Source organism: Phalaenopsis equestris, unplaced genomic scaffold, assembly GCF_001263595.1.
Source record: "Phalaenopsis equestris unplaced genomic scaffold, ASM126359v1 Scaffold000610, whole genome shotgun sequence".
NCBI classification, from domain to species: Eukaryota; Viridiplantae; Streptophyta; class Magnoliopsida; order Asparagales; family Orchidaceae; genus Phalaenopsis; species Phalaenopsis equestris.
The window spans coordinates 509,861-523,289 of NW_018165050.1; the positions used below are offsets into that span (position 1 = coordinate 509,861).

A 13,429-nucleotide genomic window follows, 5' to 3' on the forward strand; every position below is an offset into this window, starting at 1 on the left:
AAAAAAAAAAAAACTGAGTGGGGGTTGGGGGGTGGGGAAGAATAAATGAGCAGGAAAGGAAATCAACCTGCTCAGGCTGGCCAGATGATAGTCCGCTTGAAAATTTGGTTTGGTTGCTTTCATTTGAGTCTAGGACCTGAAAAAGGATTAAGATATATCAAAATGCACATCTTTCAAAGGCCTTTTGGAATAAAGAAACTTAAAAGTTAAGTAAACAATAATATTCTTGAACTTGGCTCTAATCTATCAAGGCCGTAGGATCGAACATCACCATCATCATAATGAATCCTATTATGCGAACTTTAGAGTGGAGAGAAAAAAAAAACTCAGCTCTTATCTCAATGCTAATTATACAAAAACTATCCTACTATGATTTTAAGGCATTATTGACAGAGAAGCTGAAACTTCAGTCTTTGAAACATGGTGGTTTTGATCATTAGAATAAGGCATACTCAGACATTCCATTCAAATAAGGTTTTAACTAAAATTAGCATAAATCCTTTTGCACAATTTTTAGTCATGCTAACTTTAGTCTCTTTTCCTCTCTAAAATTCCATATTAATTCAATTGATTACCTTTCTAGTGAAGGTTCTAACTTTCATAACACATTTCAAAACCATCCTACCCTATTTTCTATCATCTTATTTTCATAGGTTATACACTAGCAGTCTTTCTAATATATAGCCATTTATAACCCTATAATTTTACTTTTACATTATCATGTCTAACACACTCAACTTGATAGTCAATAACTTTATGGTTGGCAAGCACTTGACACACCGATTCAATTGATATAGCCGCTCTAATTGTGACTCTATGAAATTTACTCTTAAAACTTCATGATCCTCATATGTCACAATACTTTCAATAAATTTCTCCAATTGACTTGCTTAGCTTTAACTTACAAAATTATGAACCCAATTATATTTTCAAATTTTATCTCTTTTATATTCATGTTAGGTAGAATTCCAAAGGTATGTGTCAAATTTAATACCCTAATATATATATACATGTGATTTTGAATAACAAATCCGCTGAACCTATCACAAATAAGAGGCAACTGCCCTTCATCTGACGACTACTTGTAAAATTGAACACTAGCATATTAGCATGTATTCCAATAACCTTAAACCTTTTTCTTCTAAAAGTGTTCTTTATTCATCCAACCTTTAAATTACTTCAAAAAACGGCACACTTATCAGCATTACATCATCAACAAATAGCATAGCATCTTCATAACTTCATCTTATAAAAAATTCATTACTAACTTGTAACTTCGTTGCAGAATTCATAAGTGTAATTACCATAGCATTAAACTGCACATTTATTCTTAAATAAAAATAACAAAATGCTTCTTATCCAATTATTTAGTACCACATAAGTATTCAAATGGCATTGCTACTCAAATTAAAACTGTTAGAAATTTACAGAGGATATTTTTATGATATAATATTCTTAATACACTTATTCATTTTAACCTCGCAACTTTAAATTCGATGGTTATATTATCAGTTATATTCTCATTTTTTCAAGCATGTGTGATATCCATGCTTCATCAAACATTGGTAACTATATAAGTTATGTCCTTATCTAGATTTTTACTATTTTATATGGAATCGATCATCCATATCATCACAAACCTTATCCCAATGATTTGTTGTTATCTTTATAAATTCTAATTTTCATTCATGTGGGATGTTATCTAAGGTGTTAAATCTATTCATAACAAATCGTTTTGAACTTCATATCTATGTTAGCTTAAGTCCATACCCTCTTCATACTTCTCCAACACTAACTTCATCTACCTGTCTAATGGGTGCACTACAATACAATGTCCAAATCACCTATTGACTATTTTCAATCATTAACTTCAATAACTATTAATCCAAAAATTCCTTCAACATAATCATTCCAATTTATTCATCCTAATTTTGGTGCGCATTCATCTTAACATTCTAATTTCTATCTCACTCAATTTAGATATTAAAAATATTTTAACTGCCCAACACTCAAATAAACAAAATGATTAGCCTAATTTCCACTTTATAAAATTTACCTTTAAATTTCATGATCTTTTAGTGCAAAATATAATAGTATTCGCACATATTACAATTCTTCTATAAAATAGATTCAAGATATTTAAACAATTCAAAGCTTAAATCACCTCATCTTTTAATAATATTGATTGATAATTGTCAATACTACACTAACTAAAACTACATTTTTTTTGGATTACTGACTGTTGTACTAAATATGAGCCATCTATATTTTAAATATTTTCCATCATTCTAACTAGTATTTATTTCAACGACTGTTGCACAAATTAGAAAATCCACTAAAGAAAATATACAAGACATATCACATTGACTATACTTTGTGGATAACCTCATTATCAATACAAAAACAAATAAACTCAATGGTGATGCTTACTGTAATTCTACTGCATTATACTAAACAGTTCCCATCAAACTTCACCATAAAATTTACACACCTTTCTTCATTAGTGCGCACCAAATTAATTTTCAAAATAATTGATTATATATGCATGTTTTAGACATTAAAAATACACAGATCATTTCTGTGCTCGCTACATTCGTTTATTGGTTCCTTGAACACAAATATTGCTTTAATAAGAAATCTTCCAGGCAAGAAATCAAATTGATTATCTAAAGATGATTTATATGTTCCATTACTATACCATAGCTTTATTGCATGTCTCATAAATTTGATTCATTTAGCACAATCACAATCTTGAATATATCCTTTGTATTAAAATAATGGAACCCAAATAATTAAAAAAAATATTTATTAATCAAATCACTAAAGTTTCCATCTTTACTCTCCAAATTTCAATAAATGTTGTTTAAACCTAAATATATACCTTTTGCATCTTCACAAGTTAACTTCACGACACATTTTGGTTCAAAATCTTATTAAGATCATTTTGCTCTTCCAAAATGATTTCTTCCTTTAAGTTCTCATTTAGTAATTTCTTAAAGCATTATTTACCTTCTATCAATACCTTCATCTTTAATTAAGATCATGTTATCCTCGTTTTTCATGAATTTACTTTGATAAAAGTATTTATATCTCTTATCTTTTCTTTTAAATAAATAATTAAATTTTATAAATTTTGCTTCATTATATTCTTCGCAAGACTTCTTTCTTATAACTACTATAGGACATAAAAGTATTTCACTTTTGCCACTCCTTGAAAGCAATTTTTTTCCTTATCAACATTTTGTATCTCCTCACCCCACCAATAAGTTTTTTTATTCGTGGACGATCTATCTCTAGGCTCTATAAAATTTTCTAAGACAAACTTCTTAAATCATCAAAACTAATAGCTTTTGCTTTGCTCATTACACCCTTTATAAAACTCCTAATTTTGTTATAATTATTCTATTTTTTTCTTAATTATTACAAGCTTGAAGAGTATTAAAATTTTTCACTCTTTCAAAGAACTATTTTGTTCTTAATAACACTTTGTACATCTTCAACCCACCAACAGATGTCCTTATTTATGTATGATTTACTTCTAAACTTACTAAAACTTCCACGATAGGCTTAGTAAGGCAAGTCATCTTATTATATATTAAATTTGGCTCAACAAAAAAGAATTTAAATTTATCTATCGCAACTTAAATTAAAATATCAATAATTTCTTACCATTTGAATTTCACCATACGTTGTTAAGAAAATATTTCTTTTGATTATTTACTTTGTGCACTTATATATGCATATGTGTGTGTGTGTGTGTGTGTGTGTTATTATATATATATTACTATATATTATGCAATCAAACGCTTTTTTGAAATTAACATTCAATCATTACCAAAAAAGGCTTATTTCTCTTAATTATAATAAACTCAACATGATTTGGTGGTTCCAATTTTGTATGTAATTAGGTGTTCGACTAGTTTCTCAAAAAGAGCAAAAAATTGAATAAATATGATATCACTTTTTTTTCTTACATGGATTAAACCAACTCTCGTGGGACACCGGCCATATGCCTTATTAAGAGCAGTAAAGGCCATACAAAGATATTTCATTATGTTTTATATATTTCAAAAACTATTCTAGTACAGAATGTATTTGTGATTAGATCTTTGAAACAAAAAAAAATCAAATTAATTCCTATAATAATCACATGATTTGAATGATCATTCTCCAACACCATATCTTATAACTTACTTTCATAACTCATAAATTGGATTTGATATATTTAGGGCAACTCTAAAGGATTTATTTATTCTTAAAAATCAGCACCAAAATGCTTCCTTCTTATTCAATAATTTCATATCTTAGTCCTTAGTTTTAACAAATTCATAAATCAAAAGCGCCAATGCCTGCTATAAAGATGATTAATTCAAGTAGAAACCAAAAAATTAAATGTTTAAATTTTTGTTTTAAGTGACATATTGTAAATTTTCACCATATGTGCCAATGCCACCAGCTTTATTTTATGGCATTTTATTTTCATAGGTTATAACCTCACCATCTTTCTATTATAGTCATTTCTCAACTTGTCATTCTTTGCTTTAACATCATACACCCTAACATTATCATTACTACTGCACTCCACTTACAAATGGTGATTCTTTTATTGAAAAACACTTGGATTTGAATAATACAACAATGATAGCAATAATAAAAAACAACAAGCCTTTATCCCACTAAGTAGTGTTGGCTACATGAATCCTTTTTCTCCATCGTGTCCTATTGAGTGTCTTATTTTCATTTAATTCTAATGGACAACCCCTACTTTTCTAAGCATAAGTCGAATCTAAAACATCTACTCCCCTAACAAAGCCATCAGATGGTCGATGTTTAATGTGACCAAACCATCTAAGGAGACTCTCTAATCTTGTCTGCCACTGGAGCTACTCCAATCCTTTCACAGATATATTCATTTCGCATTTTGTCTCTATGGGTAAAACCACTCATCCACCAGAGCATTCTCAGCATTCTCATCTCAGCAACACTCCAGCAACACTCAACTTAATTTTATGCTTCTCTTTTATAGGCCAACATGTTGCTTCATAAAGAATTGCAGGTCTCACCACCATCTTATAAAATTTTCCTTAAGTATACGTGATACTTTTCTATCACACAATAGGCCTGATGTATTCCTCCACTTCAACCATCCAACTTGAATTCTACTAATAACAACCACATCTATATCATCATCGCTTTCAACAATAGACCCAAAATATCTAAAACGTTCTTTTAATCACGATCACTCACCATTACAACCCCGCCCCTAGATCTACTATTACTAAAATTACATTCCATGTATTCAATTTTAGATCTACTTAAACGAAAGCCTTTAGACTCTAAAGTAAACCTTCATAATTCAAGTTTTCCCTGAACTCTCTCTCTCTAGTCTTATCCACAAAAAAGAATATCATCAGTGAAAAGCACACACCAAGGTACATCCTCTTATAAATATCCAATAAGAGTACCCATAACTAAAGCAAAAAAATATGGGCTTAACGCCGATCTCTAATGTAATCCAACAGAAATATAAATATACTTGATCAATCATCCTTGTACTCGAACACATGTAACAACCCTAGTATACATATCTTTAACGACTTGAACATAAACAATATCAACACATTTGTTTGCGAGAACTCTCCAAAATACTTTTCTTGAAATTTTATCATAAACTTTTTCTAAGTCTACAAAAATCATATGTAGATTATCCTTACTCTCTCTATACTTTCCATCAAACCTCTCAATAAATGAATAACTTTCAAGGTAGACTTGATCAACATGAATTCAAACTGATTTTAGAAGTTTTGGTATCACTACGTAACTTATATCAATTACTTTCTAATAATTTTAATATATATAACACATTAACTTAATTTGCAAACTCTTGTGCATCCGCTTTATTGTTAAAAATAGGAACCAATAGACTCTTTCTCCACTCATCAAAAATCCCTTTTATTTTTTAAAAGATTTAAAGGATTCATGTCATGGTTTTTTGACAATTTTTTACACCGACTATTGACTACCTAACGCAATACTCCAGTTTTCGCATCCGAGATTTGAGACCCGACAATGGATTCAAATAATACATCATTATTTTCCATTTCATGAAATTTACCTTTAGAATCTCAGATAAATATATGCCAATTTATTTATTTTAACAACATAGCCTTAGATTTTAGTGTTCTTATTTATATTCCTTTTTCACGGAGAATAATTGAGGTGTTTTGTTACGCTATTTGTCAATGGGGCAATTTAATTTTTATTAGCCTAAGGGCATGAGTCTTTTATTATTTATTATTGTTTAGTATAAATAGACCCTAATTGTTTTAAGTTTAGGATATGCATAAACTTATTGTGGTGAGTCTTAGGTTTAGGTTTGAGAGAGATTTTCTACCTCTCAAATTGTAAGAATTGAGAAAAATCACCCACCTCCCGAATTGTGGGTGCTTATATTTATATTCATGTTGAATGTTTGATTTTCTTGCACTAAATACGTGGTTATCCTAATTTCTATGAGAAAATCTATCTCGAATCCTATCAAGTGGTATCAAAGCCTTCGATTTGAGGAGCCCGCGTTTACAAAGTTTCAAAAATCATGATACAGTCGTGAGAAGTAACAAAGGGATCACGACATTCAGTGTCAAAGCACTCGGGGGAAGAAACAAAGGGATTGTCGCGTACATAATCGTGAAGGGAAGCAAGCAACGAGCCTGCATAAGCTATCCAAGAAGAGAAAGACATGCTATAGTCGCAATCGTAGCTCCTGCATGACCGGCGCTAGCGATACACTCACGATTGCAGCGAACAGAGAAGTCGACAACGGGCTCGAGAGTATCATACGACTGAACCACATGACTTCGACCTAGTTGGGAAGCAAACAACGGGATTGTTGCATACAGTGATGAGAATATTATAGATGCAGTCATGATAGTCGGAATCCTTCGCTAGTTAGTAGTGATTCGAGCTAGCTGGGGAGGATCGAGGCAGATAGGTAATGCCACAGCCATTGGGTAAGCCAATGTGTGACATCGCGACGTCCAGAGTCCCGCACAGCATGCAGGAGTTATGAACCAACTCGCATACAGGAATTTTGAATCATGAATTCCAGAGTTTCGTGTGATATTTGCTTCTAATCCATGTAAATGGACTCCAGAATTGCAGCGTCCAGAGTTTCAGGTGGCGTGCAGGAGCTATGAGCCGAACTACGTGTGGAGTTCATCACGACTGAGTTAGCAGACGAATCAAACATTATTGAATGGCAGCCAAAAAAGTGGATACTTTGGAGAAAAAGTTAGTAAAAGAGGTCAGTCAAATTAGATATGAAATAGAGTGTTTCTCAATCATTGAGGGGAGGTTCACGACCCTAAAATAAATTATAACGAATATTACAGAGTCCCACACAAATTTTCTGTCGCTTGTAGGATGATCGAGCGACAGCGTTTGGAATGGACACGAGCGATAGCATACAAAAGAATTCGTGCGACACAAGGGGCAGCAACGCTATCTCAGGTGGATCTGGAGCTAAGATATCGGGTGAAGGAATGAGAATCAGACTCGAGCATCAGCACTTGGAAGGAATGATACAATATTCAAATGGCTGGAAAGAGAGGCAGCAGGTAGAATGGGATGACGGGCGATTCGGGGCAGAAGTTAAATTTGAAAGAATTTGACCCGGAACAGGATAGCATGGTGAGTGGGACCTCAATAGAATATTACATCCAACCACACCAGTGCCTTTTGTTGCAACAACCTTTTGGTTAGAAGGCAATTCTGAAGCTCCTGGGGTTGGGCGAGCTGATTATGGGCAAGCTAGACTTATGGAATAAAAGAAATTAATATGAGTCGAGAAAGGGAACCCAACCTGCTTCGTAGGTGGAATGAACTTCGGTCAAGAAAATTAGAGAGGAAACTCACGCATGAAAAAGTTGAATATGCCGATTTTGAAGGAGAGGATGCTTTAGAGAGGAAACTCACGCATGAAAAAGTTGAATATGTCGATTTTGAAGGAGAGGATGCTTATCATTGGGTTATTGTGTGGAGAGATACTTTGTTTTTAATGGGCTGGAAGAGAAAGAAAAATTGATGGCGGCGGCTCGATGTTTGGAAGGAAATGCTCTAGCATAATATTAATGGAGAGAACAACATCAGTCAATCCGTACATGGGAAGAATTCAATGTTCAATTATTGGAGTCCTTAAGAACCACAGGAGAAGGGGATTTACATGAGCAATTTTTTGTATTTGCTCCAGAAGGATCTATCATGGAGTGTAGAGAGAAATTTGAGATGTTATTCAGCAGTTTGAGATGGATATCAAAAGAAATATTGGGAGGCAACTTCGTAAAAGGGTTGAAGCCAAAGATTAGAGCATCACTTTGCCTGTAAAAATGCGGCGATTGAGGAGAATTATGAAATTAACGAAGTTGGTCGAAGTTAAAAAAGCAATGAAACAGACAATTAAGAGCAGTACAGATGAAACACCGTATTGAATTACTACAACCAGAATAATACAAAAAAGTCGAATAGTATAAGGGCCCGTTTGGGGCAACTTATAAGTGCGGCGGCGTTTTCAAAAACGCCCCCTATATGTTTGTTTCGCACGTTTCTACAAATTATTTAAAAGCAGCTTTTAATTTTTTGTACTACACGCAGATCGCGGGGTTATACCCGCGATCCGCGTTTTCATCCCTCGTTTTACGCCTCTACCCCCCTCGATCAGCCATTCAAAGTTCGTCGCTTATGGAGCAGCCACCAATTAAGAGTTTAGAACCACGCTTCGTTGGAATCAAAGTCGTCGAACTCTTCTTCTCCCGATCAAAATTTCACAGTAGCTGCTGCGCCTTCTTCTCTTCAGGTGGATTACCTCTTCGTTTTCCTTGAATCGACCACTTCTTTTTCTTTTTTTGCGTGCAATCGAAGGTCTTACTGTTCGTCGAAAGTGCTCTCCTTTCTTCGTTCTTCACAGCCTCCAACCCACGAGCAGAACGCCACCTCTCTACTTCGTTCTTCACAGCCTCCAATCCACGAGCAGAAGCTCCAACCTCTGCACCTCTCCAAACTGCAGCATATCAAGCCCTATTAACCAGCACCTGCACCTACCCGAGAGCCATAACACTCGTAACTCCTTCATAATCAAGATGAATTCAAGCCATTTGTTTGCCTTTAACCCTTGCAAAACTTCTTTCTATGAGGGGTTATAGGAAGTGGATTTAATCTGGCTTCTCCCATGTGAATTCTTGTAAAGTATTTTTGCAAGAGAGTGATGCCTTTTATTGTCAAAATCCTAGAGTATTGGATTTGACAATCCTTTCATTCACAAGCTTTGGTAATGCTTTCAACCATAATGTAGGTTTTAGATTTGTCCGTTTAGGGAAGTGTTGGAGAGTGAACTAATTTTGTTGTTAAAAGTTTACATGATTGCCGTCTCTTGTCGTTTTTTGTTGACACAGATATGAATCTTAAGGCGAGATCGGATGTGTCTTCCTTTTTTTTTCCATATATTGTCATTTTTTGTTATACAGTTTTTGCGATTATTTGAAGCTAATCAAGTCATGAGAAAACTGCAACGATCTTATGGATTTATCCTTTCGTGATGTTGATTGAATTTTAGTACATGATGATCTCTTATAGTGAGTCATCTCCTCCTGCGTGCTTTCATGTTTTTCAGTTTGTAATGTAGGTTTTGCAATTCTTTTTGTGCTTTTGAATGCATGAATTGCATGAGAAAAAAATAATAATTTTGGACTGGAATTTATGAATTTTAACTTTCATTGAAATAAAAAACGAATAATGTTTTTGCAATTAAAACAACCAGCTTGGGTTTTAATCTATGAGGGTGTTATTTGATCCTTGTGAGCACTCATTTGTTGTAAAACATGTGATGTAAAGATCCACTATGATTTAGGACTTGACATTTATGAAGGATGTACCTTTGTGCATGCTTTTCACTGGTGATATATTTGTAATGGACAGAACTGAATATATGGTATCTCATTTTAGTAGTGATCGATCTAGTGGCGGGGTTGTAACAATGGTTGATCAAGGCATTATGTTTCTAGGGAAGAGAAGCATAAAATCAAGTGTTGTTGAAATGATAATTTTTGTAGCATGAATGACCTCTTAAAATGTATAATTTTTGTAATTTTGATAAAGTTGAAGTTTGTGTTTCGTTTTTGTAGAGTTGTTGAATGATCTGTGTATATTGATGCCAAAGGATGAATATGGCATGAACTGCATGCTCTGTTTAAATACTTGAGTAAGCTTATTAGTTCATGTAAGGAGCAGGATAATTTCATACTGTTATGAAACTTGTGTATCAACTGAAAGTAATGGACAATTATCAGTAAGAAGTAATGGACAGCTATCAGTTGATGTAATCACCTCCATATTAGTATGTGAAGGTATATTTTACTTTTGTATATGTAACTCTGCTTCTTTGATGTGATCAGAAATATTTGAGTTATATAAATGTAACTCAATTCTTTTGTTTTTTCATGTCTTAACATTTGAACTTTAATTTTGTAGAGAAAATTACAAATTCTGCGTGACAGATTGTTGATTTAACTAAAAAAAGATTATAAATAAGTTGTTTACAAAACACACAAACCAAGCAAATAAACAACTTATCCACAACAGGGGCAGTATAGTCATTTATAAAAAATCAGTTGTTTTCCAAACGCACAAACCAAACAGTCAGCCAGCTTATTTGGATCAGCTGCTCATCAGCAGATTATCAGGATAAGTTGTTTATCAGCAGAAGTTGGATAAGCTGCAGCTGCCCCAAACAGACCCTAAGTCCAGAGGGTGGCTTCACTGGACAAGATTGATGGGCTACAACCAAGGGTGACACTCAAACGCCTTACAGAGACGGAGATCTAGGAGAAGCAAGTGAAGGATTTATGTTTATAGTGTAATGAGAAGTTTAACCCTTCAGGATAAGGTGACTTTTTGGGAGGGGAGTATTGCTACGCTGATGCCAAAGGGGCAGTTTAACCTTTTATTAGCCTAAGGGCAATTGACTCTTTTATTATTTATTATTGATTAGTATAAATAGACCTGAATAGATTGAAGGTTAGGGTATGTATGAGATAATTATTGTGAGTCTTAGGTTTGGGATTTGAGATAGATTTCCAAACTCTCGAATTGTAGGAATTGTGAGAGATCGCCTACTCTCAAATTGCAGGTGATTATCTTTGAATTTGTGTTGAATGTTTGATGTTCTTGCAATAAAATATGTGCTTGTCCTAATTTTTGTGGGAAAATGTCTCTAATCCTATCATATTTCTACATTTTAACCAAAGAGCATGTCCTCATCTATATGCTTATTAATTGATGTAACACATTCATCACACTCAAAAACTACCACAAAGAAACAACATTTGAACATTTAGCAATATTGACTAATAATTATAAACTTCACAACTCCTAAAATTGGATATTGGTGCTCTCATAATAAATCTACCAAATTTGTCTCCATCTGTCCAAATTTTCATTTACTTTTAAAACAAGCCTACTTATAAACATCACATCAATTTATGGTCCACGCCAAGTCAAATCAGTTAAAAATCCCTTCATAAGCATCTGCGTAACCTTATGTTATATGTTCCTCTAACTTTTCACTAGGTGTATATCAAAAATTAAGTATCAACAAATGATGATTCCTAAGATAAGTCGTTGCAAATATCTTTCATAAGTATACCAATAACAAATTCAAAAAAATACAAATAATATGTTGTATTTTGTATCATTGATGTAACCTTCTTTCCATTTGAAAAGCATTAGTAACTTAGAATGCATTTTAATAAGTCACTAACATAAATTAAAAAAAATTGATACATTTGTTCCTTTATATGTCATACAATAACTTCTTAAAGATAAACAAAAGCAATAAGACAAAATTTCACCATGCTTCATATTTTTCATTACTTTTGTGGAACAAAAAATCAACTTTGCAGATTTTTTTTAACATCTAGTCAAAATGATAATACAATGACATAAAATATCACACTGTTTACTCCATTAATATCTCTAGTAACTCCATTGCACAAACTCATATGATGTCAACTCCTAAAACAAAATAACAAGGGCATAAATCAAGTTTGACTAAATTCACTAGTTCTTGTTTTTACTAGCTAATGGAGTGATTTCCATAACTTTAAAAAACACACTCGCATCTTAATTAGTCTTCAAAACACTATATTATTAACAGTTGACCAATTGTATTAAAATTATAATTATCGTAATCAAAGCTAATTAATTTGGGCTTACAAATCCTCCTGATTTGCTCTTGTTCTATGTAAACTTGTAAAGTATAACTCTAGTTAGTTAAAATAGTTACGTGCAATTTTTAGTCATACTATTTTCAGTCTACTCATTTTCCTTCCTAAACCTTTCACCTTTGTTTCTTATCTATCCATCTATTTGAGACATCTTCTTTATCTATCAAACAAGTCAAAACCACTTAAATTCATATTATTTTATTTGGGCTTCAAAGGCTAGACACCCACATTTTTTTATTATAATCGTTTCTCACCTAAGCACTACTAATTATTATATAGATAAAGCTTTATCTGTCCTTCCTATCCCAACTTGAGTGTTTGTAACTTCATTATTGCTCAAAACTTCTAATTAAATAGCATAGCCGTTTAAATTGCATTTTTGTATGATTTCCCTTAATCTCTATGGTACTCATGGCACAATACTGTCAATACACTTCACCATTTTAAAAACTTAGCTTTAACTTTAAACATGATGTCCTCATTTATATTTTCATCTTTACGCCTATGAAATTCTAGAAGTAATGCATTTTAACCAAAGTACTTTAGCTGAAGAAGCTACGCCATCTTCTATAATTTTATTATTTTAGATTATACATCCACAATATAAAACTAGATCATAAAGAGGGGTAATCGGTTTTTCAACAACAATGAGTACTAACAATAAATTTCAAAATGATTAAAATTATTTAATGCATCATAATAATTTTATGCTTTGTTTTTTTTCTAAAATTCTCTATTTTGCAAATTTTCAATTCTTTCGGAAGATATAGTGTTTATCAACATTATACACTAAAAAGTAGTGCGCATCAAGGCAATTTAACCTAAATGTCTTCACAAATATCTTAAGAATCTTATTTTCTAAGCAATTCCATCAAACTTTTCCTCATCATGTACTGCAAAAGAGTTATTATGTATCATAACGATATCATCAACAAATATTTAAAATTGAGCAATTTAAGGCTTGCCTTAGTGCGAGGTACATATGAAGTGCATTGAGGCATACATCTTAATTGTATGAGGTGTGCAATGAGGCGCATTTTAAAGCATATATAATGAGGTGTATGACTCTATTTTAGGTTTTAAAACTTATGCACTTTTTAATGAACCTAAAATCCAAGTGGCATTATGAAATATTAGAGGATTATCTCAATGTC

The 13,429-nt window shown here is 32.7% G+C and overlaps 1 protein-coding gene across 1 annotated transcript in view; it reads right to left on the bottom strand.

Annotated features, from left to right (window-relative positions):
- Positions 1-13,429, bottom strand: part of LOC110029919 (protein HOMOLOG OF MAMMALIAN LYST-INTERACTING PROTEIN 5) — a 33,272-nt gene that overhangs the window by 1,142 nt on the left and 18,701 nt on the right. Inside the window, exon 6 of the mRNA XM_020732408.1 lies at positions 68-136. Coding sequence (XP_020588067.1) covers positions 68-136 — 69 coding nt within the window. The remainder of the gene's footprint in view (positions 1-67; positions 137-13,429) is intronic.